The sequence below is a fragment of the Notolepis coatsorum genome (assembly GCF_963971535.1).
Source record: "Notolepis coatsorum genome assembly, chromosome: 4".
NCBI classification, from domain to species: Eukaryota; Metazoa; Chordata; class Actinopteri; order Aulopiformes; family Paralepididae; genus Notolepis; species Notolepis coatsorum.
Genome location: NC_140168.1, coordinates 179,105,485 through 179,132,232, shown reverse-complemented (window position 1 = coordinate 179,132,232; position 26,748 = coordinate 179,105,485). Strand labels below are relative to the sequence as shown.

The following is a 26,748-nucleotide window of genomic DNA, read 5'->3' as shown; positions in this document are numbered from 1 at the left end:
CGCAACGATGTGCAATACAGTGGTACAACATATACCGTAATTCCTCTAATAGTAACCGGGTCTCAAATACAAGCCGGGTCTCTATTAATGGCCGGGTGCGCTCTTGAGCTAAGCAATTATAAGCCGGCCTCCTAATACAAGCCGGGTTACTAATATACTGAGCTGCATACTGAGCTAGTTACTTGATTTCACTTTGAAAACGTTGAAATTACCAGTGACCACCTGTAATTGCACTGTTTACTATTTCATACAGTACTTGGTTTCAATAAATGAACCCAGTACATTTTACTGGGTTCAAACTGACACAAAATGTTGATTTATTCATTATGATCCGTTTGAAAATTTGAAATATAGGCCTCCCTCTTATACAGGCCTCCTCCTAATACAAGCCTGGTACCCACTACAGTTGAAACAAATACAAGCCGGGGTTACTATTAGAGGAATTACGGTAATAGAATCCAATAAAAACAACATTGTGCAATTAACAGGTAACATGGTGTGACATCTCGGTATCTGTACATAAAAAATATTTACAGAGCATATAGGACACAAGCAAGATCCAGGTGTTTGTCAACAAATGCCTGCGCTACATCCTCAAGCTGTGGTGGCCCATCAAAACCACAAATGAAGAGCTGTGGAGGATAACCAACCAGGACAGCATAGCTACCACCATCAAAAGGAGAAAGTGGAACTGAATAGGGCATACCCTTAGGAAGGACTCAAACAACATCACTAGACAGGCCTTGGACTACAACCCGCAGGGGAAGAGGAAAGCCGGTAGGCCGAGAAACACCTGGAGACGTTCCACACTCCAAGACCTAAAGAACGTTGGAGTGAGCTGGCAAGAAGCAAAGGCCCTGGCCCAGAAGAGAGTGAGATGGAGAGCTCTGGTGGACGCCCTATGCCCCCCAACGGGGTAAAGAGGATTAAGTCAAGTCTGAATAATAGTGCGGTCAACTAGGGCCCTATGGAATCCGCGATCGCGGAATCGCAGATGATTTAACGGAATTGAGATATTAACACGGAATTCTGAATGATTGTGGAATGGCGTGGGATTTGCTTAAATGATAAATATAAATCCATCTTCACTGTGACTTTAAAACGGTGACGCGGCATGGTCTACAGAGACATGCAGAAATGACAGCTACCATCCCGAGACGCACCCAGTAGCCTACTCTGTTGGCGGTGTGAAAATATGCAGAGAAACATTAATATATTTCGAACCGTTTGTGTTAAATTGTATCTGAATCTCTCCATCGCATAAAGGCCTGGCTGGCAGTGCGTGCTCCGCAAGTCAGACTGAGTCGCGCATAACGAGAGTCTCTCTCAAGTAGCCAAACGTTACACTATAAAAACTAACTGAATAGTTGATTTAACTTAATTAGCTGAAGTATCCTAAAATCATTAAGTCTGCCATTCTCCCTTTGTGTGTGTGTGTGTGTGCGTGCGCCCGTCCCATCTCTGGTCTTTGGAAAGACCAGATGATGCCAGTCTGACGTCAGAGGAGTTTGATAGTATTTACTTTACTGAGGATGGCCAGATAATGTTGATATTTAAACAAAAAATAATAATTATACAGAGACAAGCTTCAGCAAGTACAAAACGCTTCTGACTGACTGAGGAAAACACAAAGCGACTAACCATCATGTACCGTATATATTATATATTTCTGAAAGTACAAATTTATTCATGCTAATATATCTAAACATACTTGCTATCCATGCTGACATATCTATAATGACATGTCATTCATACTGATATTTCTGAAAGTACTTGTTACTCATGCTGATATTTCTGAAAGTACTTGTTACTCATGCTGATATTTCTGAAAGTACTTGTTACTCATGCTAGCATCTCTGTCGCAGCACCTCTCAAGGGGATTCCCAAGGCCCCCTTCCGCAGCCCCACCACCCCCAGTATGTTCAGTCCACCTAGTAACCGCACACCCATTCCCCCTGCACGGGCGCCCCAACGGAAGGAGAGAGGGGTCAAGGTAATGATATTATAAATAATGGCACGACTAAACCTATTGGACTACCGTTTGATTGACGTATGGAATCAAACACTTGTGTTTACTTAACAATTTGTTGTCATTTCAGTTGTTAGACATTAAAGAGCTGGGAATGGTCGGAGCCGGTCGAGAGGCGAAGAGGAGAAGAAAGACGTTGGGTAGATATTTGTTTTTGTGTCTTTTCTAGAGGGGATTGTCGGGAAAGAGATGGCTGTTTGAGGAAGCTCCCATTTATTAACATTTTTGTTTAAACAGGAACGATAGCCAGTTCGCAGCTCCGGGTACAGTAGGTAACAACGTTAGCTCTCATAACGTTAGCCAGTTAGCAGCTCCGGGTACAGTAGGTAGCAATGTTAGCTCTCATAAGGCCAAGCTGTGAGGAGCACCTGTCCCCTAGACCCCTACAGTAGGTAGCAACGTTAGCTCTCATAACGTTAGCCGGTTAGCAGCTCCCAGTTTGCAGCTCCGGGTACTGTAGGTAGCAACGTTAGCTCTCATAACGTTAGCCGGTTAGCAGCTCCCAGTTTGCAGCTCCGGGTACAGTAGGTAGCAACATTAGCTCTCATAACGTTAGCCAGTTAGCAGCGCCGGGTACAGTAGGTAGCAACGTTAGCTCTCATAACGTTAGCCAGTTAGCAGCGCCGGGTACAGTAGGTAGCAACGTTAGCTCTCATAACGTTAGCCAGTTAGCAGCGCCGGGTACAGTAGGTAGCAACGTTAGCTCTCATAACGTTAGCCAGTTAGCAGCGCCGGGTACAGTAGGTAGCAACGTTAGCTCTCATAACGTTAGCCGGTTAGCAGCTCCCAGTTTGCAGCTCCGGGTACAGTAGGTAGCAACGTTAGCTCTCATAACGTTAGCCAGTTAGCAGCGCCGGGTACAGTAGGTAGCAACGTTAGCTCTCATAACGTTAGCCGGTTAGCAGCTCCCAGTTTGCAGCTCCGGGTACAGTAGGTAGCAACGTTAGCTCTCATAACGTTAGCCAGTTAGCAGCGCCGGGTACAGTAGGTAGCAACGTTAGCTCTCATAACATTAGCCAGTTAGCAGCGCCGGGTACAGTAGGTAGCAACGTTAGCTCTCATAACGTTAGCCAGTTAGCAGCGCCGGGTACAGTAGGTAGCAACGTTAGCTCTCATAACGTTAGCCAGTTAGCAGCACCGGGTACAGTAGGTAGCAACGTTAGCTCTCATAACGTTAGCCAGTTAGCAGCGCCGGGTACAGTAGGTAGGCAGCATGTTGAAAGAGGAGCCATGAGCTGCTCATACACTAGACTCCTGCCTTAATGGTTTGTTGATGTGAGGGGGAGGAGGAGGGGCAAGGCGTGCACTGCTGCACCAGATTTAAGAGTCTGATCTGACGGTCACAGAGCTGAGGGAGTGCGCCCAGTTGGCTGTAAAAATCCATAGATTAGCCGCACCGTTATATAAGCCGCAGGGTCGAAAAATTGGGGGAAAAGCCGCGGCTTATAGTCCGAAAAGTACGGTACTTGTTATTCATGCTAATATATCTAAATGTACTTGTTATTAATGCTAATATAATAATAATAATAATAATAATAACTTTATTTGTATAGCACTTTTCATACAGAGGTTGCAGTTCAAAGTGCTTCACAGCAGTAAAAAATACAGGCATAAGCGGGCATAAAAAAGATACAGGTAGCAAGGTATGGCAAATCAGTGTTTCACATTAGGATCTAGCATCCCAATAGGCTCTCCGCTTACAGTTTTCAGTAATACAAATAATAAAAATAGTTTAAAATGATTCAGTTTAAAAAGTCTAAAAATTATAAAATAGAACGGACATAAAAAATACAGGCATGAGCGAGCATAGCAAGGTATGGTAAATCAGTGTTTCACATTAGGATCTAGCATCCTAATAGGCTCTCTCTATTCAGTAATACAAATAATCAGTGTTTCACATTTGGATCTAGCAAATAATAAAAATAGTTTAAAATGATTGAGTTTAAAAATAGTCATCAGTAAGAAGTAAAAAGTGCGATAACCGACACATGAATTTGATAGGTAGTGTATAAGAGTAGGCAGGGTAAGAATAGTGCAGGTAAGTACAAGTTGTCAGGATATCCCTGATGTTTCCTCTTGCCACTAGGTGGTAGCAGATATCTATCAGTGAAATGCCTGAGCAAAGAGAGTTTTAAGCTGTCTTTTAAAGATGTCTAGCGAGTTGGCTTCTCTCATGTTTTGGGGTAGTTTGTTCCATAGTTTTGGGGCATAGTTGATAAAGGCTGCATTACCGATCCTCTTTTGACTGCTTCTGGGAGCCTCTAGTAGTCCAGCAGCTGATGATCGCAGTGTTCTTGCTGGTGTGTAATTTATTAGTGTTGGCAATGTAGCTAGGTCCCTGTCCATTTAGAGCTTTGTATGTAAGGAGAAGGACCTTAAAGTCAATTCTAAATGTTACAGGAAGCCAGTGTAAAGCAGCTAAGACTGGACTAATGTGCTCTCTCCTTTTGGTTCTAGTTAGCAGTCGGGCTGCAGAGTTTTGGATTAGCTGAAGCCTCTCTGTGGTTTTCTTAGGGAGAATATATCTAAACATACTTGTTATTAATGGTAATATATCTAAAAGTACTTGTTATTCATGCTAATATTTCTGAATGTTTGTTTGTCCTAACAGTGTTGTCCTAATAAAGTTCATGTGTCCGTCTACCACAGAAACGGAGGCTGGAGAGAAGGCGGCTAAGGAAGAGGCTGCCGTGGTGGAGAACACCACCCCAGACTATGCTGCTGGCCTGGTCTCTACACAGGTACCTGCTGTCTCTCTGTCCTCACTTACATTCACCCAGACTATGCTGCTGGCCTGGTCTCTACACAGGTACCTGCTGTCCCTCTGTCCTCACTTAAGGTGCTCCCATAGTCGAGCAGACTGTACACAGAGCAGACTCCGCGGAGCTTTGATCTCAGCGGACAGCAGACCCACAGGTGCGAAGCTCCTATTTCCTGACGCGCGGACATCCGCGCCGCTGACTTGGTGTCACACAAAACACTGCTCGGCGTTTTGGTTGACATCGAACTGCATTAAATGTGACACTGCGCGAGCGATTGGTGGCGCGAGGAGAGAGATGAGCCCGTGAAGCGCGCGCTCTCTCTCTCTCTCCCTCTCCCTCTCTCTCTCTCCCTCTCTCTCTCTCCCGCTGATGTTCCCTCTGATCTGCCAGTACAGTAGAACAGACAGAATTGTGGGAAATGTAGTAAAACTGGTGCGAGAAATGTAGGAAATAGACCGCGGACGTCCGGTGAGATCTGCTCGACTATGAAAGCTCAAAGAGCCGCGCGGACCTCCGCGGAGTCTGCTCTGTGTACAGTCTGCTCGACTATGGGAGCGCCTTTACATTCACAATGAACTACACAAGTTCTACGGTCTTTTCCCAGTAGACTGTTTAGGATAGCCCGGCTCCAGTGTGGAGGAGTGTCTGCCGTACCTGGCGTGAACCTCGTGGCTACACACGCTCCTCGTGAACCTCGTGCCTGCACAGTACACGCTCCTCTACATCGTGAACCTCGTGGCTGCACATGCTCCTCGTGAACCTTGTGGCTGCACACGCTCCTCTACATCGTGAACCTCGTGCCTGCACAGTACACGCTGCTCTACATCGTGAACCTCATGGCTGCACATGCTCCTCGTGAACCTTGTGGCTGCACACGCTCCTCTACATCGTGAACCTCGTGGCTACACACGCTCCTCTACATCGTGAACCTCGTGGCTGCACACGCTCCTCTACATCGTGAACCTCGTGGCTGCACGCGCTCCTCTACATCGTGAACCTCGTGGCTACACACGCTCCTCTACATCGTGAACCTCGTGGCTGCACGCGCTCCTCTACATCGTGAACCTCGTGGCTGCACACGCCCCTCTACATCGTGAACCTCGTGGCTACACACGCTCCTCTACATCGTGAACCTCGTGGCTGCACGCTCCTCTACATCGTGAACCTCATGGCTGCACGCGCTCCTCTACATCGTGAACCTCGTGGCTGCACACGCTCCTCTACATCGTGAACCTCGTGGCTGCACACGCTCCTCTACATCGTGAACCTCGTGGCTGCACGCGCTCCTCTACATTGTGAACCTCGTGGCTGCACACGCCCCTCTACATCGTGAACCTCGTGGCTGCACACGCTCCTCTACATCGTGAACCTCGTGGCTGCACACGCTCCTCTACATCGTGAACCTCGTGGCTGCACACGCTCCTCTACATCGTGAACCTCGTGGCTGCACACGCTCCTCTACATCGTGAACCTCGTGGCTGCACACGCTCCTCTACATCGTGAACCTCGTGGCTGCACACGCTCCTCTACATCGTGAACCTCGTGGCTGCACACGCCCCTCTACATCGTGAACCTCGTGGCTGCACATGCTCCTCGTGAACCTCGTGGCTGCACACGCTCCTCTACATCGTGAACCTCGTGGCTGCACACGCTCCTCTACATCGTGAACCTCGTGGCTGCACACGCTCCTCTACATCGTGAACCTCGTGGCTGCACACGCTCCTCTACATCGTGAACCTCGTGGCTGCACACGCTCCTCTACATCGTGAACCTCGTGGCTGCTTTAAGTTTGTTCACCCCACTCCAATAATTTGTATTGCAGTAAAATGGGACTGTCGAGTCCAAAAAATATATATATATATTTTAATAAATATCGATACTTGGCGACACTGTATTGATATGAGGTGAAATTCCTGATTCACCTCATTAAATGTCCAAATCCGAGCCACATGAAGTCAAGTTTACATTTAATAATCAGAATCTTTGGCCTTAAAAAGTCTTTAAAAAGGTTTTTAATATGATTTTGATAAGTCATAAAAATTAATTTTTTTATCAAATATTAAAAAATCTATTGTATTAGAAAGTTACTTGTATGTTGCGATAACTCTATCTCATTTAAATGTGTTTGGTGGAAATGTTCGGGCTGCAAAGTAAGCAGTGTGGTGATAGTATCAGCCCAACAATTCTTATGGAATTAATTCTTTCATAGTCATTTTCCTTCATACTTTCTTGCCAGTATGGCCGTGAAATGGATATTCAAAGTCTTAAAAATGTATATTTAAAGGGTTTACATTTTAATTGTTGAAACCGGCAGGAACCCCGATAGCATAGCTCGACCTGACTCTGTTAACCTTATGCGTTATGTTAAGTGTAACAAGTTTGTTGTTCCACTGGGAAAGACTGCATACAACTTGGTTAATGCAAAAGTCAGTTCGGAAACTTTGTATTGAAAATAACTCGGCATTGGTCTTCACTCATCAAAACCAGAATAGTCGGGCAAATGTGGTCTTATGAGAATTAGTCTACTAATCATTGCACGTCATAACATCGCGCATTCATGTGAAACCATTACTATGGAATTACCGGCGTGAAGGTTGAAATTCACTAATGTTGGCCAACTAAAAATACACATTTGAATGGCAATTTTCAGTATTTATTTTTATTTTTGTATTCGAATGGTGAATTTCATTCCAACAGCCCTACTTTGTTGCAACCTAGTGAATCGTACAGTATCAAAATATTTACCACGCACACTGTAGCAAGATACACACATTACAGTGATGCAATAAATGAATGCTGTAATAATTACTAATAGTACAGGTTTGTTTTAGGGCTGGGCGATATGACGATATTATATAAATATCGGGTACAGTTCATTAACGATACACTTTTTAAACGTATCGTGGATATCGTGATGTTTTGACCAAGAGGCTTGTGTCGCGTCAATCTGGTCCACACGTTGACACTTTTGAACAGCGCCGCCCCACACACACACTACTGCATCAAAAGTTACTACTTATGATAACAAAGGCATTCGTTTTGTGTCATTAACGTTATATAGTTACACTTTCAATAACATCAGCGTATTTACATAGCAACGACCGAGGTCGACCTAGATATAGCAAGCGTTAGTCGTTCATATCTCAGCCCGTGCTGACTCAGTTGTGCCCATTCTGCGGTCTGTTAATAAAGTTTTCAATCAGACAGATGTATGTAAAGGCTTTTATTATAACATCCGTTGCAGTAAAATCATTATGCCTCCAGTCGTTTAGTCCTTCTGCGGAGCTAAAAGCTAAACGTCGGCCGCGGCGAGCTACCGCTGCCATTGTTATTGTTGTCATTGAGCTCTCCAATGGCGGAAGTAAAAAATGAATACGCGCTTGCCGATTGGTGCTAAGAACAGCAGGGCGGGTGCAAGCGATGTGACGTAATTGGCAGACGCGACTGTCAATCAAAATGATTCTGTTTGCCGACTGAATGAATGAGAACGTTATTAACAGATTGCAGCATGGGTACTGTAACTGAGGGGTACAATTCCCTGACTGTATTACTAGATATGATACTTACTACCACTACCTTTGTACTTAATATTCAGCCACCCAGTACACGGCATAAATATATTATGATGAACACTGTCACGTAGATGAAACGGATCCAACACAAATGTACGAATTAGAAATAGGTCTTTATTTCTACACAGCGATGGTGTGTAGAGCAAGCACTTAATCAAATCAATCACATTTATGAATGGGAATTAGTATGCACTTTTATGGCAAGAGTATTCGTCGGTATATCAATAGAGAATGTCCAATCTCTGAAGGCGCAGGTGGTACATATACGACCTGGAATAGTTAAGGAATAACAGCAATGATACTTTGGATTATAGACTGGATACACTAGGGGGGGTTAATCCGGTCGCTTGTAAGCCGACAGGAGTAGGAAGGGGGGGGGGGGTAGAATCCGGCTGCCTCATCCGGCCAAGGGTATCCCAGGTGAACCCACTGTAGTGCCGTTCAATGCGCCGGCGATCCTTGGACCACAGATGAAAGCAGGTGGACTCTTTGTGGGCCGGCGTCCTCCGGTCCACGGAGGAGAGACGTGAAGCGACCTCGTCTTGCAGAGCGTCTCCTCACCTTGCGTCCTCTCCAGGGGGGGGGGTTCCAACACACGGCAGTGTCGGGGGTCTTTATCCATGGAATAATCAACGTATACAAAGCATAATCCGTGCCTGGGAAGGCGGGCTGTCGTCGGTAGAATAATCCGGTATACAGGTCCACTCGCTCGTCGGCTCTGGGGCTCCTCGGGTGCAGCTTCACGTGGGGTCAACCACCCTGGATAAGCAGCCAGTTCTCTGCCCGAAACGATGGGGTACTGACTACGGTAGTATTCTCACCGCACGAAGCACTATATATTAACAGACTATTATTAGCTTAATAGACTACGTCCAACTCGACGATATAGTGCCAAATCTGACTATTCAAATATTAATATACACGATGTCTCAATACCGATGGTAGGCGAACTTGGCCTTACTCCCACACGTGGCGTCGCGGGGAGGCTTTACGTCTGTGACTCTATTGGAGGGTAAGAAACTGGACTGAAAAGGAAGTCCTACTTTAGTAGCGCAGTATATATACGCACTATGAACAAATAGTCCCATTAGTGGTGCGGTAGCCAGATTCCTACGCGGAACTAGGACTTGTTCGTACATGTTGAGCGGTACGTTTGAACTGGGTCTGAGGGGTATGGCAGCCTGGCACCAAGGTCTCGACCAATAGTAGAATGGAGACTATTATGGGATGTTCAGTAGGCTAGAATGGATATTCAATGTATATTGTACAAGGAATATACAAGGGATATCAGGGAATATTAGAGAATATACAAATACAATTAAATATATATATATAAATAAATATATATATTCGGTTTAATCTGGCCCTTCACAACAGCCACCCCCTGATTGGTCCCAGACCTAATCAGTTAAACAGAGACAGATTAATCGCGTTGTCTATTTACACATAAGGGTTTGCTGTAGGGGTCAGTCAACTTCACAAAGTCATAGGGTTATAGGGTCATGGTCATCATCGATTGTGTCTGGGAGTCGGGGCAGTTCTATGAGCCTCGCCACGGGACGGGTGTAAGTGCGACCCTGGACGAGCACTTCAGCTGCTCGGACCTTGCCGTCGGCACCGGTGATCACTTTGCTTACGCGGCCGGCCGGCCACATAGCTCTGGGCAGTGATTGATCAATAATCATGACGACTGTTCCTTCTGTCAAATTGTCTCTCTCCTTTACCCACTTCTGGCGGGTCTGTAGAGACGGTAGGTAGTGCAGTAGGAAACTGCTCCAAAACTTGTCGGCTAATACTTGGCTGTACCTCCACATTCGTCGGCCGTTCGCTTCTTCAGGCCGGTACATTGTCTGGGGTAATGCAGGATCTAGCCGCCCCATCAGGAGTGTGTTGGGGGTAACTGGGTCGATATCCGCCACATCACTGGAGACATATCCGAGGGGCTTCGAGTTAAGTACTCCCTCAATCTCCGTGAGGACTGTCATTAGGACTTCTTCCGCCACAGTCTGGGCCCCAAGTACTGCGTACAGGGCTGTCTTTATGGAGCGCACTTCTCGTTCCCAAGTGCCACCGAAGTGGGGTGCGTTTGGGGGGTTGAATTGGAAATCAACCTGTGCTGGAGCGAGGTGGGTCTTAAGTTCTGGGCCCATAGCTTGGAAGCTCTCTCTCAGCTCTCTTTCGCCGCCTTTGAAGTTTGTCCCATGATCGGACAATAGGGTAGACGGTCTTCCCTTCCGTGATGTGAATCTACGGAAGGCCATAAGGAATGAGTCTGTGCTCATGGTCGGGAGAAGCTCGATGTGTATCGCTCTGGTGGTCATGCATTTGAATACAATACCCCACCGCTTCTCGGTTCCTCTTCCTTTCTTTATGTGCAGCGGGCCAAAGCAGTCCATACCCGTTGAGTGGAATGGCTTGTTACCGATTCGGAGGCGACATGGAGGAAGGTCAGCTATCCTTGGTATGCTGGGCTGCGCGCGCCACTTGCGGCAGTCTAGACATGTTCGCTGGAAGCGTCGTACCGCCTCTCTTCCTTGTAGGATCCAGTAACGACGTCTGATTTCCGCGAAGACTCTTTCTGCTCCTGCGTGATGTACATCCTCATCGTATTTCTTTATAATCAGCTCTGTGACCTCGTGTCGGCTGTTCAATACGATCGGGTATTTAATGTCATCCGGTAGATTGGGGGCTCTGCGTAGGCGACCACCCACTCTGATGAGGGTATGAGCGTCGCTCTCGGGGGCCAGATGAATTAATCTGCTGTCGGATGGGACGGGCTTTCCTCCCTGTAGACAGGCCAATTCATCGGGGAACGAGTCTCTCTGGGCTCGCTGCAGTAGAAGCAATTCTGCTTCCTCGTAGTTAGCTGCTGACATATCAGCGGGGGACTTGCACTCCGGGTGGTACCGCAGGAATGTTCTTTGTTGTGCACTCTCTATGGACGTGCAATCGTCTATGTTAGGGTCGGTGGAGATAACGGTGCTCAATCCACAGAACACAGGCTTCTTATTCTCAGCCTCCTCCTGACTGGCTTCCCTCGGGATAGGCGTGGGCCACTCTCCTTCCGGGAGCTTTAGGAATGCTGGGCCGTCACTGTAGACATTGCGACGGGTGAGGTCATCCAGGGGCATCCCCCGGGTGATGACGTCAGCTGGGTTCTGTTTTGTATCAACGTAGCGCCACTCTGTTTCTCCGGTTAACTCTTCGGTTAAGTCTTGAATCTCGGTGACTCTGACTCCCACGAAGACTTTGTACTTGCATGAGTCCGATTTGATCCAGGCGAGTACTGTCGTGGAATCTGACCACAGGATTGTTCTAGACACCGGTATGGTGAGCTCACGTTGGATGAGCGTGGCTAGGTGCGCTCCGGCTAGGGCTGCGCAGAGCTCTAGACGTGGGATAGATTGTTGCTTGCGTGGGGCTATTCTCGAGCGGGCGAGGACAAATGCTGTGTAGATCTCTCCCCCCTTTTCTTGGGCCCGCAAGTAGGCTACTGATCCGTATGCGACCTCTGAGGCGTCACTGAAGACGTGTAAGTCCATTTTACATGTCTCTGGCCTCACCGTGGGTGGGAAGTAGCTTCGGCGCATATTAACGCCTGGGAGTGAGTGGAGCTCCATCTCCCACTCTCTCCAGGTGGATGCAAGATGTGCGGGAATGGGGTCGTCCCAGCCCTGGTCCTTGTCCCACAATGCTCGTACAATCATTTTTGCCCTGGTGGTGTACGGTAGAATACATCCTAGCGGGTCATATTGTCGGGCGAGTGTTGTGTACACACTCCGTCTGGTGGTCGGCGCCGCCGCCGGCCTTCCCTGCTCCGTAGTCAGGGGCTTGTGTCTGTAGTGAAGCGAATCTGTTTTGAATCGCCACACCAATCCCAGGGTCATCTCCTGGGCTTCTCCCGGGATTGTAGCCATCCAGGTCTCGCTGCTGGCTGCCTTGTCCTCGGAGGAGAGGCTGCGCAGTACTTGCGGATCGCTGCTGGCCCACTGCCTGAGATCAAAGCCGCCTTTGATCAATGAGGCGCGGAGTTTAATCAGGAGAGCCTCGGCTTCTTCCTGGGTTGAAAGGCTTTGTAGACAGTTGTCTACGTAGAAGCTGTTCTTTACGCTGTGTCGGACCTCTTCGTCCGCTGCTGGGTCCTCTGCTACATGTTTCTGTAGTGCAAATGTAGCACAGCAGGGGCTGCACGTCGTTCCGAAGGGGAGGACTTCCCATTGGTAGATGGCTGGGTGCTCATCTCCTGGCTTCTCTCTCCATAGGAACCGCAACAGGGGCTTGTCCTCCTCTACTAATCTCACCTGCAGGAACATTCCTTTAATGTCCCCGCTGATGGCCACCTTTTCCTGGCGGAAGCGGAGTAGAACGCCGAGTAGGGAGGGGCCGAGTGTGGGACCGGGCAGTAACTCTTTATTCAGATTTTGGGATCCGATCTGGTAGCTGCAGTTAAATACTATGCGGTCTTTACCGTTGTGATGGACCTTGTGGTGAGGCACGTACCACGATTCAGTGGTCTGGTCAGCCTCTTTAATGTCCATCTTTGTGACGTGTCCCGCTGTGATGAGCTTCTCAATCTCAGCGCGGTATACACTCTCTTGGGCGGGGTTCTTGGCTAAGCGCCGCTCCGTGTTCAGCAGGTACCGTTCTGTGGCGTCTGTCTTGGCGTGGAAAGTAGGCATTCCTTCTCGCCGCAGGAGTGGCGTGGCGTATCTCAACACGCCGTTGACCGGGACTCTCTTGGTCCCTGTCTCGAGGAGGTGAATGGCGTAAATGTCATCTTTAGAGCGAATGTCTTTCTTTCCGTTCTTAAAGGGCATTTGTTCCAAGGTCCATAGCCGCTCTACGTGTTGCAGGAGTGCGGTTTCTCCCTCTGTGACTCGGGAGTGGAGACATCTAGTGGCTGTACTTCGGTTGAGAGATTTGGCGAGCGGGCCTTGGAGAGTCCATCCCAAACGGGTCTCGACTGCTGCAGGACAGCCTCGGGGTCCGGTATGAACCCGGTCTATCGGGACAATGAGGTCTGCATGGTCGGAGCCTATCAACAGGGTCGGCATGGCATTGTCTATGAGCGGGATCGGTAACTTGCGCAGATGTGCATATTTCTCCATCAGCTTGGCGACGGGGTATGTGTACCGCGACAGTCCTATTTCTTGGCTGGTGAAAGCGTCTGTAATCTGGTACCGTCGCTCAGGCTGGCCGCTTGCTGCGATAGAGAATGAGACATTCTCGCCCTTTATCGTCTTCAAATCTCGTCTTATTGTCCGAATTGTCATTTGGGTTTCGCTTCCCCGCAGCCCTAGCTGGGCCGCAGCGGAGGCGAGCAGAAGGGTCTTCTCTGACCCGTCATCGAGGACGGCGTAAGTGTCCAGGACTTTATTCTGGTAGCTTAGTGTCACACTCACTACTTTTAGGAGTACTCGGGCTCCACTGCTGCTGGCGGGATCGATGTACATGACGCTCGCTTTGCTGCTGGATGGTGCGGGTGAAGGGCGCCGTCTGTTACTGTCGTGAAGTATGTCCAGATGGGCTCCATCGCACTTGGTGCACCTTTTCTTTAAGCGGCATTCGGCTGCCATGTGTGAGCGCGCACAGCGAAAACAGCGCTTGTTGGACTTTATCCATTGACTTGCTTCCTCCGCGTTCAGCTTGGGGAAGGAGTCACATTGCGCTAGCCAGTGTTCTTTCTCACAGTAGGGGCACACTATCTTCCACTTCTCCGTTCTGGAGGGGGTACTGTGGCTCCTGCTGCTCGGTACTGACTCCGATTGGTGCATCACAGTCACCGATCTTCTTCCATCATTTAGTCGTCTGGTTCCTTCTCTGGAGCCAGGGGTGCTCCGTCCGAATGTATCTAGCCGTAGGCTGCTGACTTCTCTCGCCAGGAAGTCTGCTAGATCGAGGAGGTTCGGTTCGGGGCCATTCGGGTCTCGGTGGTCCCTCTGTCGCCTAAAACGCTCCTGTCGAGCGGGCGGCAGCTTCTCCAAGATCCTTTCCACATTTGAGTTGGCGTAAAGTTCATGCCTCCCCTTCTCTCTCTGCGCTCCCAACATCCCTACCAGGGACTGCACTCTGATGGACAGGTCGTCCAGTGCTCGATTGTCTATTGCTGGGGGTAAGCGGTCGATGTGTCGGATCTCCTGGATCACGTAATCCCATATGCGCCCATACCTCTGGTCCAATGCTACCAGCGCTGCTGTGTATGGGGTGGTGGAAGTCGCGTAGGCGAGCGCTATATTATGTGCGCGGGGTACCTTTAAGTGCTTCAGTAGGATGGCGTATTTATGGCGTTCATCCAATACATCCACCAACATGGTCTCCAGACACATGCGGAGTTCTGTATACTGGGCCCGGTTCTCTTGGGTGAAGTCGGGTACCATAGGCGTGCCAATGTATGACGCTGACTGTGGATACATCGGCGAGCGTTGGGGGAGAGGCCTCCTAGGCGAGTCTCCTCCCGCTCCTTGGTATGGGCTGGTACCGGCAGTGTACCATGGCCCGCTTGTCCAGGTGCTGTTCCTCGGTGCGGGTCGTGCGTCGTGCTCACCCGTGTATAGAGTCGGGGGTCTGTAGCGCAGCTCCGCGGGAGTATAGCCTGGGCTGTACCGGACCTCCTGGTCCGGTAGAGTACTGTGCTGTCGTCGGGCGTGGTTCTCCTCCTCTTCCTCTTCGTCTTCAGTTAGGTCATCCAGTGCTTGTAGTCTCTGGTTTAGCCTCTCCACAGGATATGCTGCTCCTTCCCGGTTGCTAGGTCTCGCTTGGACCGGTGGGGGGAGGTGGTCTGTGGGGGGTATAGACCTCGTCTGTTGGTCAAGTTCAGGGTTGTTTACTCGGCTAGGGGATGCCGCCCTGGAGGTGTGTCTAGACGAGTTCCTGGAGCCTCTGGCGGAGGGAGAGGGTGTTGTCCGTCTGATCAGCTGTTCTATTAGTTGCGCTTGCTGTCTGTCGCGCTCTGCGTCCCGTAGAGCACCAGCAGCTGCTCGCTGGCTGTCTGCTCGGTCTCGGGCCACATTCTCTTCCCTCTGAATGCGTCTTATTTCTAGACGTATATGCTCTTCTTCGCTCCGCTGCTGGATCTGCAGTCGGTCGCGTTCAGCAGCGGCGTTCAGGCTGATGAGGAAGGCCTGCTGTAGGGTCCTCTCTGCCTCGCTGGGGGAAGGCGGTTGTATAGGGGAGCCTTCCCTCGGGGTACTCCTTGCGGAGCCTTGGAGCTCTATCTCCACGGTGCTCTCCCCGTCTTCTTCCGTGCCGAGTTCTCTCTCGGTAGCGTTGTATTCCTCCCGGGACTCATCGGGGACTACTTCTTCAGTACTGGCGGGGTGTGAAGTCATGTCTGGTTCCCACTGGTCCCCACCGTGAACTTGGTCAGTTACATTAGAACCCGTAGGGGCCTCTATGGTCGGGGTAGTCTGGGCGTTGGGGTTAGACATACTTTTACTTTCTAGTTTTACCGCGTTTACTGTTAGTAGAAGACTAGGTTGTTGACTGACAGCGTAAGCCTCTAAGTACTGAGGGAGCCGTCGTTCGCGCTGCGGGCGTTGGTTAGGAGGATCGTTTCGTGGAGTGTTCATCATAGGCCATTTCAATATTAATAACACTATTAATATTACACTAATTACCCTCCGGCTCGAAGGACCAAATTGTAACTGAGGGTTACAATTCCCTGACTGTATTACTAGATATGATACTTACTACCACTACCTTTGTACTTAATATTCGGCCACCCAGTACACGGCATAAATATATTATGATGAACACTGTCACGTAGATGAAACGGATCCAACACAAATGTACGAATTAGAAATAGGTCTTTATTTCTACACAGCGATGGTGTGTAGAGCAAGCACTTAATCAAATCAATCACATTTATGAATGGGAATTAGTATGCACTTTTATGGCAAGAGTATTCGTCGGTATATCAATACAGAATGTCCAATCTCTGAAGGCGCAGGTGGTACATATACGACCTGGAATAGTTAAGGAATAACAGCAATGATACTTTGGATTATAGACTGGATACACTAGGGGGGGTTAATCCGGTCGCTTGTAAGCCGACAGGAGTAGGAAGGGGGGGGGGGTAGAATCCGGCTGCCTCATCCGGCCAAGGGTATCCCAGGTGAACCCACTGTAGTGCCGTTCAATGCGCCGGCGATCCTTGGACCACAGATGAAAGCAGGTGGACTCTTTGTGGGCCGGCGTCCTCCGGTCCATGGAGGAGAGACGTGAAGCGACCTCGTCTTGCAGAGCGTCTCCTCACCTTGCGTCCTCTCCAGGGGGGGGGGTTCCAACACACGGCAGTGTCGGGGGTCTTTATCCATGGAATAATCAACGTATACAAAGCATAATCCGTGCCTGGGAAGGCGGGCTGTCGTCGGTAGAATAATCCGGTATACAGGTCCACTCGCTCGTCGGCTCTGGGGCTCCTCGGGTGCAGCTTCACGTGGGGTCAACCACCCTGGATAAGCAGCCAGTTCTCTGCCCGAAACGATGGGGTACTGACTACGGTAGTATTCTCACCGCACGAAGCACTATATATTAACAGACTATTATTAGCTTAATAGACTACGTCCAACTCGACGATATAGTGCCAAATCTGACTATTCAAATATTAATATACACGATGTCTCAATACCGATGGTAGGCGAACTTGGCCTTACTCCCACACGTGGCGTCGCGGGGAGGCTTTACGTCTGTGACTCTATTGGAGGGTAAGAAACTGGACTGAAAAGGAAGTCCTACTTTAGTAGCGCAGTATATATACGCACTATGAACAAATAGTCCCATTAGTGGTGCGGTAGCCAGATTCCTACGCGGAACTAGGACTTGTTCGTACATGTTGAGCGGTACGTTTGAACTGGGTCTGAGGGGTATGGCAGCCTGGCACCAAGGTCTCGACCAATAGTAGAATGGAGACTATTATGGGATGTTCAGTAGGCTAGAATGGATATTCAATGTATATTGTACAAGGAATATACAAGGGATATCAGGGAATATTAGAGAATATACAAATACAATTAAATATATATATATAAATAAATATATATATTCGGTTTAATCTGGCCCTTCACAACAGGTACAATACAGTACAGCTCAATACAACAACAGTTGGTGTAGACAGTGGCGCTGCTGGCTCTCCGGCTAGTGACGTCACTGGCGCGCCGGCTGTTGTGGAGGGGCAACCGCGAGGGGGGGGGGACGCTCTCTCGTTGTCGGAACACAGTGTGAGAAGAGCATTTATGCAGGTGAACACCAGGAAGGCTGCTGGCCCAGATGGCATAACAGGACGTATACTCAAGACCTGTGCCAACCAGCTGGCCCCTGTGTTCACCGTCATATTTAATCAATCACTGGCGGAGTCAGTGGTCCCTGCCTGCTTCAAGAGGTCTACCATCATCCCTGTGCCGAAGAAACCCTCCCCAGCATGTCCAAATGACTACAGACCGGTGGCACTCACCTCTGTGGTCATGAAATGTTTCGAGAGGCTGGTCAAGGACCACATTTGTGCCTCCCTCCCCAGTGATATGGACCCTATGCAATTTGCATACAGGACAAACAGGTCCACCGACGACGCGGTCTCCCAGGTACTGCACAGCACCCTCTCGCACCTTGACCGTCAGAAGGGGGGCTATGTGAGACTGTTGTTCATTGACTACAGCTCAGCGTTCAACACCATAGTCCCCACCAGACTGGTGGACAAGCTGATCGAGCTAGGTCTGAGCTCCGCCCTGAGCGCCTGGGTACTGGACTTTCTGAGCGAAAGACCCCAGGCGGTCAGGGTGGGGGGTCAGACCTCCAACACCATCACCCTGAGCATCGGGTCCCCCCAGGGCTGTGTTCTGAGCCCCCTGCTGTACTCACTCTACACACACGACTGTGTGGCCAAGTTCAGCTCCAACTCCATAGTGAAGTTCGCAGATGACACGGTGGTGGTGGGGCTGATCTCGGACAACGACGAGAAGGCCTACCGGGAGGAGGTGGAGGTACTGGAACGCTGGTGCCAGGACAACAGCCTGCTCCTGAACATTGGCAAAACCAAGGAACTGATCGTGGATTATAGGAGAGGACAGCAGGAGACACACACACCACTGATGATAAACGGGGCTACCGTGGACAGGGTGAGCAGCTTCAAGTACCTGGGGGTCCACATCTCAGAGGACCTGACATGGTCAACACACATAGGCACAGTAGTAAAGAAGGCGAAACAGCGTCTCTACCACCTGAGACAGTTAAGGAAGTTCAGAGTATCGGGGAAGATACTCCAGTCCTTCTACTCAGGAGCTGTAGAGAGCATCCTGACCGGAAACATCACTGCCTGGTATGGAAACAGCACGGCACAGGACAAGAAGGCCCTACAGAAAGTGGTGCGCTCAGCCGAGCGTACCACGGGTATTGCACTACCCCCCCTGCAGGTTCTATACAACAAGAGGTGCAAATCCAGAGCCTGCAGGATAATGAAAGACCCTCACCACCCCAATAACAGCCTGTTTCAGCTGCTGAGGTCAGGCAGACGCCTGCAAATCCCAGCTACTAGGACAGAGCGGCTTAGGCTCAGCTTCTTCCCCCAGGCCATCAGAGCCATGAACAATGTACATTGAGTGCTCAGAACATTGAACTGTCCACACACAAGCACACATGAACACACACACGACACGCACACTGTGCACGCTCACACACGAGCAGCCACTTAACACTTTAACATGAGCGGGCACACACTCATGTCGCACACACGCACACTTATGGCCAAAGGAAAGGACACTTTAAATTAGAATAACAGGAACAGTGTATTGCACTACCAAAGCTAACTAGCATGTCACACATGCGCTGTAAATAACTATGTACAGATACCGAGATGTCACTCCATGTTACCTGCTATCTGTTACTGCACAATGTTGTTTCTTCTTTTGATTCTATTATATGTACCACTGTATTGCACATCGTTGCGGGCAAGACCACCCGCATTTCATTGTATACCTGTATGCCGTGACAATTAAAACTCTTGACTTGACTTGACAGTCAACAGTGGACTGGAGGATGCAGACCAGAGAAAGACTTTCGTCTTGTTTACATCAGGGTCCCCCATTTTCAATTCATCATATTTCATATCTAAATCATATAATATCTCATTGCTAAATATATGCAATATATAATCTAATAATCCAATCTAAATCTAATATATAATATAAAAATGCTAAATGCATGGGTATTTTATTTTGTCTTTAATGTTAGCTTGCAAACTCAAATACTGTCTTGGTAAGCCTCATAATGAATTGTTTGGGGAAAAAAAGAAAAACATTGTGATGCGTATCGTGTATCGCCGAAAGGTCAGAAAATATCGTGATATCATATTTAGGCCATATCGCCCAGCCCTAGTTTGTTTTCTTTTTCTCAACTATCTCTCTCACTTGCATACTGGCTCATAAACGTGCTTACCAGTGCATTTTGTTCTTCAGAAACTGGGGGCGTTGAACAATGAGAGTGCCCTCCCGTCGACCAGCTACGTGCCGGCCACGCCCAGCATGGTGCCCTCCTCCTCCTACATTCCCAGCTCAGAGGCCCAGCCAGGTGAGACCAACACCAGATGCATTGAATGATTGATTGATTGATTTTTATTTATCTCGAACCAACACTTTTTATTTATCTCGAATAATTTCTTTTGAACTAAATATCGAAAAAACCAAGGAGTTGGTCATCAACTTCAGTAGCAAGAAGGTGAATGTTTCTCCTGTCATCATTAGGCGGCAGGAGGTTGAAATAGTCCAGTCCTATAAATATCTTGGCGTTCACCTGGACAGTAAGCTGGAAAAAACATATAAATAAAATCATTAAAAAAGCTGGCTCAGTAGGGCGGTTAGGTGGTCGAGCGGAGATTGCGTTCGTCACCAGCCCCGGAGCTGTGAGCTTGGTTCGCCTGTTCGAATCCAGCTCACAGCTCCGGGGCTGTCACCAGCTTGGCTGGCCGTCTGCACTGATACAATTGGCTGTATCAGAGGGTGGGAGAAGCTGGCGGGGTGGGTCCGGGTCGTTGTAAACAGCGACTCCTACAGTTCGGTCGGGGCGCCTGCTAAGCGCGGATTGGACGTGAGGGGGATAGTGTGGTCCTCCCACACGCTACGCCCTCTCAATGAGAATCCGCGCTGCCAGGTGAAAAGAAGCGGTGATTGGCTGGACGTGTGTCGGAGGAAGCACGTGGTAGCCTCCACTCTCCCAAAATGATCTGACTGTGGGGTTAAAGCGCAGCGACCAGGAAGGGACTGGGAATTGGCATACGACTAACATTGGGATGGGAGAAAATCGGAGGAAAATGGAGGGGGAAAAAGACCAATAAAAAAAAAAAAAAAAAAAAGCTGGCTCAGTGATCGGCCTCCCTCCTGATTCCTTTGAGATTCTTATTGCCAAGCGAACTAGAACTAAACTGAACACTATTTTATCTTTTGAAGGCCACTCACTGTTCAATATTTTTGATGCTCTGCTAAGCTCATTCAGTGATAGGTTGTTGATGCCTCGATGCTTGATGCCTGAGCGATTGAGAAGGTCCTTTGTTCCTGCTGCGGAATGTTTTCACGAACACCGTTAGCTCTGAGTTGAGATGCTCTCCTCTTCTTACTGTGTTGTGTATCTTGTATTGTATCATGTAATTGTTTCTTTCATGTTTATATATTTGTATTCGCTCTGGTGGCAACCCATGTTTCCCCTCAGGGATTAAGAAATAAACCATACCATACCAACACACATAATTATCACACCAAATTGATAAAAGCAAAAACAATATACATACATATATCTACATACACACACATACACACATACATACAAACACATATACGTATACACACATACACACAAACGCATTCACACACATACAAATAAAAATAAACCAAAACATAGAATTTGGTTCGAGAAGGGGCAGAAAGAAGCGGTGCTTATCTAGTCCTGCCCCTTCCTTGCATCACACAATTTACAGATTCTTGCTCTCTATCTATAATAAATTATACATTTATTTTTTTAAACTCCGAGAAGAAAATAAAGCAGTATTTGCAAGGAATAGAATGTCATAATCATAAGAAAACTCTAGATTTTCCTCTTTCATGTATTCACAGTTTAGTAATTTTAGCTGAACGCTTTTATCCAAAGCCACTCACAAGTCTGCAGGAAGGGTACAACTCTGGCAGCTAAGGGTAAATAAATAAATAAATAAATATAATAACTACAGTATTGGCCTGAAAATCTTGTTGCAATATAATTAGTGCATGGTGCAACACTAAGGGCAAGGTGCAATATGAAGCTTTTGAAATTTGTTTTCTTACTTATCAATTATGGTTGTATGTCTCTATGCATTATCATATTTGTCTGATGTCCTTTCTACTAACTATGAATGGTTGTATATATATTTTTTTTCTTTTAGCTTACACTGTTATCGCAGACCGACACTCTGGGACAATAAAATGTATTCTTATTCTTATATACCGTACGCAATTTACACCTGGAAAAAAAGAAGAGGTCATCTTATATTCTGGGTTTTCATTTGATAGCTCAACACACATGCAGCCAGATACCTTTTTAATAATGTTATTAATCTGACGACATTACTAATGATATAATATGCTAACATAATATGCTAATACTATGCTACTATTATGGAGAAAAATGAGTTGGTGTTGAGTGTTCCGTCACTTCCTCCCTCCCTCCAGCGAACGCCGGCGGTACAGGGCGGGATGCGCTGCAGGTGGCCCGCCAGCCGGAGGAGTCGGCCACCACCACGGCGGGCGGAGCGGCCGCCGCCACCGTGTTACCGGGCCAGTACAAGCAGAGGACGCCCATGTACAACGCCAGCACCACGGCAAGCCCCGCGGCTCCCGCCTCCCCCAGCACGCCGGCCTCCACCCCGGCCAGCAACGGCCCCCCCGCCGCCGCCACCGCCAGCCAGCCGGAGACGCCTGCGCAGCCCCCCGCCACGTCGCAGACCCCCGCCCCGACACCGACCCCCACGCCGCCACAGCCCGCCAAGAAGAACCTCTCGCTCACGGTGAGCTTTTCTCACAGAGACGGCGGTGTTCTCCTGCTATATAGCGCTTTGTGTCTGTCTGCTGCAATGGCCGTCTGTTTGTTTGATCGTTTTGATTGGTTTTATTGGGTAAAAGTACAGACATTAGTACATCCCAGAGGGTAACGCGTAAAAGCTACTCAAACACTTGTTTACAACATGCTCCGTGTTGGTGGACAAAACAAGAAATACTATTTGATTTTGTTTCTTGTGTGTTTAACACTGTACCTTATATGCAGGTAAAATTGCTTTGGTAATATACCGTAATTCCTCTAATAGTAACCGGGTCTCAAATACAAGCCGGGTCTCTATTAATGGCCGGGTGCGCTCTTGAGCTAAGCAATTATAAGCCGGCCTCCTAATACAAGCCGGGTTACTAATATACTGAGCTGCATACTGAGCTAGTTACTTGATTTCACTTTGAAAACGTTGAAATGACCAGTGACCACCTGTAATTGCACTGTTTACTATTTCATACAGTACTTGGTTTCAATAAATGAACCCAGTACATTTTACTGGGTTCAAACTGACACAAAATGTTGATTTATTCATTATGATCCGTTTGAAAATTTGAAATATAGGCCTCCCTCTTATACAGGCCTCCTCCTAATACAAGCCTGGTACCCGCTACAGTTGAAACAAATACAAGCCGGGGTTACTATTAGAGGAATTACGGTATGCTTGAAAAATAATAATATACCGGTATACCGGTATATATATGTGGATGCAGTGCTTATTAGTATGTAGTATTATATGGAAGTATTAGTAAGACTGAACCACAGTATCTATCCATATTATAAGATCATCAACGGTGGATTTGTACCTCGAACCCTTTAAAAGTAGTTTGTCTGACTTTGCTTTTTCACGCTACACTGACTCTGTATTGCGGACTGGAGTCAGATCTGCTACAGTGCCATCTGGTAACTGTGTTGAAGCGTGAAGCCTGTACCCTTCAGCCTGCTAAATGCTCTGCCATATGGCCTGTCCCCTCCCCAGAGAGACCAGATGTACGCCGCCCAGGAGATGTTCAAGACCGCCAACAAGGTCACCAGACCAGAGAAGGCCCTCATCCTGGGCTTCATGGCCGGATCTCGAGGTACAGCGCTCGTCCCACCAGCTGCCTGATCAGACCCATCTGATTTATGACTCCGCTGAGCTCTGTTGCTATGTAGCGCTAATAACGCTAAAAGATGTATCTTTTATAATGCATCTTACTATACGTTTTATAATACATCTTACTATAGGTTTTATATACATCTTTTATAATGCATCTTACTAGACGTTTTATATACATCTTTTATAATACATCTTACTATATGTTTTATATACATCTTTTATAATACATCTTACTATAGGTTTTATAATACATTTTACTATAGGTTTTATATACATCTTTTATAATACATCTTACTATAGGTTTTATATACATTTTACTATAGGTTTTATATACATATTTTATAATACATCTTATTATAGGTTTTATATACATCTTTTCTTTTTATCCACTTTTTCTCCCCATTTTCTATTTTTCTTCCATCCCAATTTCGTATTTCCAATAGACCTGTCTCAAACCCTGCCCCTTCTCTTGATCCTCCAATCACAGCTGTCGCTTACCTCTGACTTCCTCATACAAACAAAGTTTGTCAGAGGTAAGCGACAGCTGTGATTGGAGGATCAAGAAAAGAGGGCAGGGTTTTGAGACGGGTCCATTCTTCCCTCCCCTGTCTTGAACGTTGCTAGACTATGCCTCCCACTGGTCGGCTGTAGTGAGGATAGAAGCCTTGCATCACGTGTCCCCTCCGGTTGCAGCCTGTTGCATCTTTTCACCGCAACAGCTCGAACTCTCAGTGGCGAGGAGTAACGCGTGGGAGGCTCACGCTGCCCCCGCACCGGCGTCACCCAACCGACCTGTAGGAGTCGCTGTCCACAACGTCCAATCCCCACCCACCGGCTTTCCCACCCTCTAACACTGCTAATTGTGTTAGTATGACGGCCGGCCAAGCCGGTAGCAACACAGAGAGCTCGGCTCGATACCAGCATCTCCTGCGTTAGTGGCGAGCGCCTTGCCCACTGCGCCACTCAGCCGCCTTTATAATACATCTTACTATAGGTTTTATATACATCTTTTATAATACATCTCCCTACAGGTGTATATATATATATATTCCGCTGAGCTGTGTTACTATGCAGTGCGTCGTTATTTCACTGTCGATGCAGACGTCGTGGAATGTGTTTCTAGCGGTCACCGAGTTGGTCGCTCGCCAACACAAATATGGTTGCGTGTCCATTCAACATAGGAGAGATGGTATCCCTCCCGTCAACTCATGTGAATACTTCTCCCTAGGTTTTATATACATATTTTATAATATATCTCCCTAATAGGTTTTATATAGCTGCCCGACTCACTCTTCACTGGAATAGTGTGGAGGGAATGCATGCTAGACTGTCGTGGATGAGAGACTAGCATGCAGTTTAATTCGATTTTTAAAGAACATTTGTACATCGGAATAGGATCACATTACATATCATACGGACGGAAAACAAGGACTGTTTCAAAAAGAAACTTAAAGGAGCCAAACTTCTTCCGTTTACTTTTTCTTTTCTTTAAAGGTATGGTGAAATGGATTCACCTATGACCTTTTTGTTTCATTTTCTATTGATTATGTATGTGATATGACTGATTTATACTGAATGTTTCATATTTGTATGTGTATATCTATGAGGACCCCAGGAAGAATAGTCGTTGATGATGACTAATGGGGATCCTAATAAACATATACATCCTTTATAATATATCTCCCTAGGTTTTATATACATCTTTTATAATATATCTCCCTAGTTTTTATATACATATTTTATAATCTATTAGGGCTGACCTTCGAAGCTTTTTTTGGCAATCGAAGCTTCGGGGTCGAGCTTCGATTTGAATTCGAAGCTTCGAGATTTTTTATTTTTTTTTATATTATTATTATTTTTTTATCTTATGTTGTGGGACTTGTACAACACTTTGGTAAACTTTGTTGTTTTTAAATGTGCTCTATAAATAAAGTGGATTGGATTAATTAATTAAGTCGCCCCTTTCGTGACTGACGCAGCCAACAAGGTTTCACTCGGCTGCGCTGCCTGGGTGCAGTGGGCTCTCACAGCCAACGACATGACATTACATAATTATGTTGCAACCTTCGTCTATCAAGCAAACAATTATATAAATATTTATATGTAGTTGATAGAGACAAAGGCAGAATTCGACTTAATTAAGCACGTTTTATTAAGACATATTTTTATATGGGTCGGGACACTTTAAAAAAGCAGCACAATGAACACAAATCTGTCCGACATAGTCTTAAATAACAAACAGCATTGCTTCGCTTCTTCGTCGACATGTCTGCTGCACATGTCCTTGTTGTTGTCAACACAGATAATCTCCACGTGCTTGTTGTAGAGAGGTGGCGTCGAGGCGCCGCTTACTTTCGTTTCATTGGCATGGAGGCGGGAAGGCGCCGCTTACTTTCGTTTCATTGGAATGGAGGCGCAAGATTTTGGAGGCAAAAAAAATATAAAAAATAAATTTAACTTCGATATTTTTTTTTATGTTCGAAGCTTGTGCCATCGATCGAAGCTTCGAAGTATTTAAGACAGCCCTATAATATATCCCCCTATAGTTTTTATATACATCTTTTATAATATCTCTATAGGTTTTATAATACATATTTTACAAAACATCTTGCTATAGGTTTTATATACATATTTTATAATATATCTTACTATATGTTTTATAATACATCTCCCTATAGGTTTTATATACATATTTTGTAATATAACTCCCTATAGGTTTTATATACATATTTTATAATGCATCTTTCTATAGGTTTTATAATGCATCTTTTATAATCTTACTATAGGTTTTATAATGCATCTTACTATAGGTTTTATATACATCTTTTATAATACATCTCCCTACAAGTTTTATAAAAGCATTACACCACTTGCAGTCGTGATTTGTGAAAAATAAACCATGCCTAGGGGGGTCTAACGACCACCCCTAGGCATGGTTTATTTTTCACAAACCACTCCTGCGCGTGATGTAATGCTTAAATATATATATATACAACTGCCACATTCATCCAACCTTATTGCTATACAATAAACACACATTAATCGAAGATTTATTGAAAAAAAGAAAACGCCACAAAAAGTAGTTCCCACAACAACAAACAAGAGAAATTGCCTCCATGTGGAAGCAGCTCGGAAGTGCATCCAACCAACTAACACATCCAACTGTCTTTCAACTAAGACATCCAACCAACTAACACATCCTACTGTCTTGCAACTAAGACACCCAACCAA

The 26,748-nt window shown here is 47.0% G+C and overlaps 1 protein-coding gene across 1 annotated transcript in view; it reads left to right on the top strand.

Annotated features, from left to right (window-relative positions):
- nelfa (negative elongation factor complex member A) overlaps window positions 1-26,748 on the top strand; it is a gene marked incomplete at its 5' end in the record, with an annotated part of 52,393 nt that overhangs the window by 20,254 nt on the left and 5,391 nt on the right. Inside the window, 6 exons of the mRNA XM_084312420.1 lie at window positions 1,866-1,993; window positions 2,100-2,169; window positions 4,679-4,770; window positions 19,811-19,922; window positions 22,049-22,383; window positions 23,398-23,497. Of these exons, the coding sequence (XP_084168546.1) occupies window positions 1,866-1,993; window positions 2,100-2,169; window positions 4,679-4,770; window positions 19,811-19,922; window positions 22,049-22,383; window positions 23,398-23,497 (837 nt within the window). The remainder of the gene's footprint in view (window positions 1-1,865; window positions 1,994-2,099; window positions 2,170-4,678; window positions 4,771-19,810; window positions 19,923-22,048; window positions 22,384-23,397; window positions 23,498-26,748) is intronic.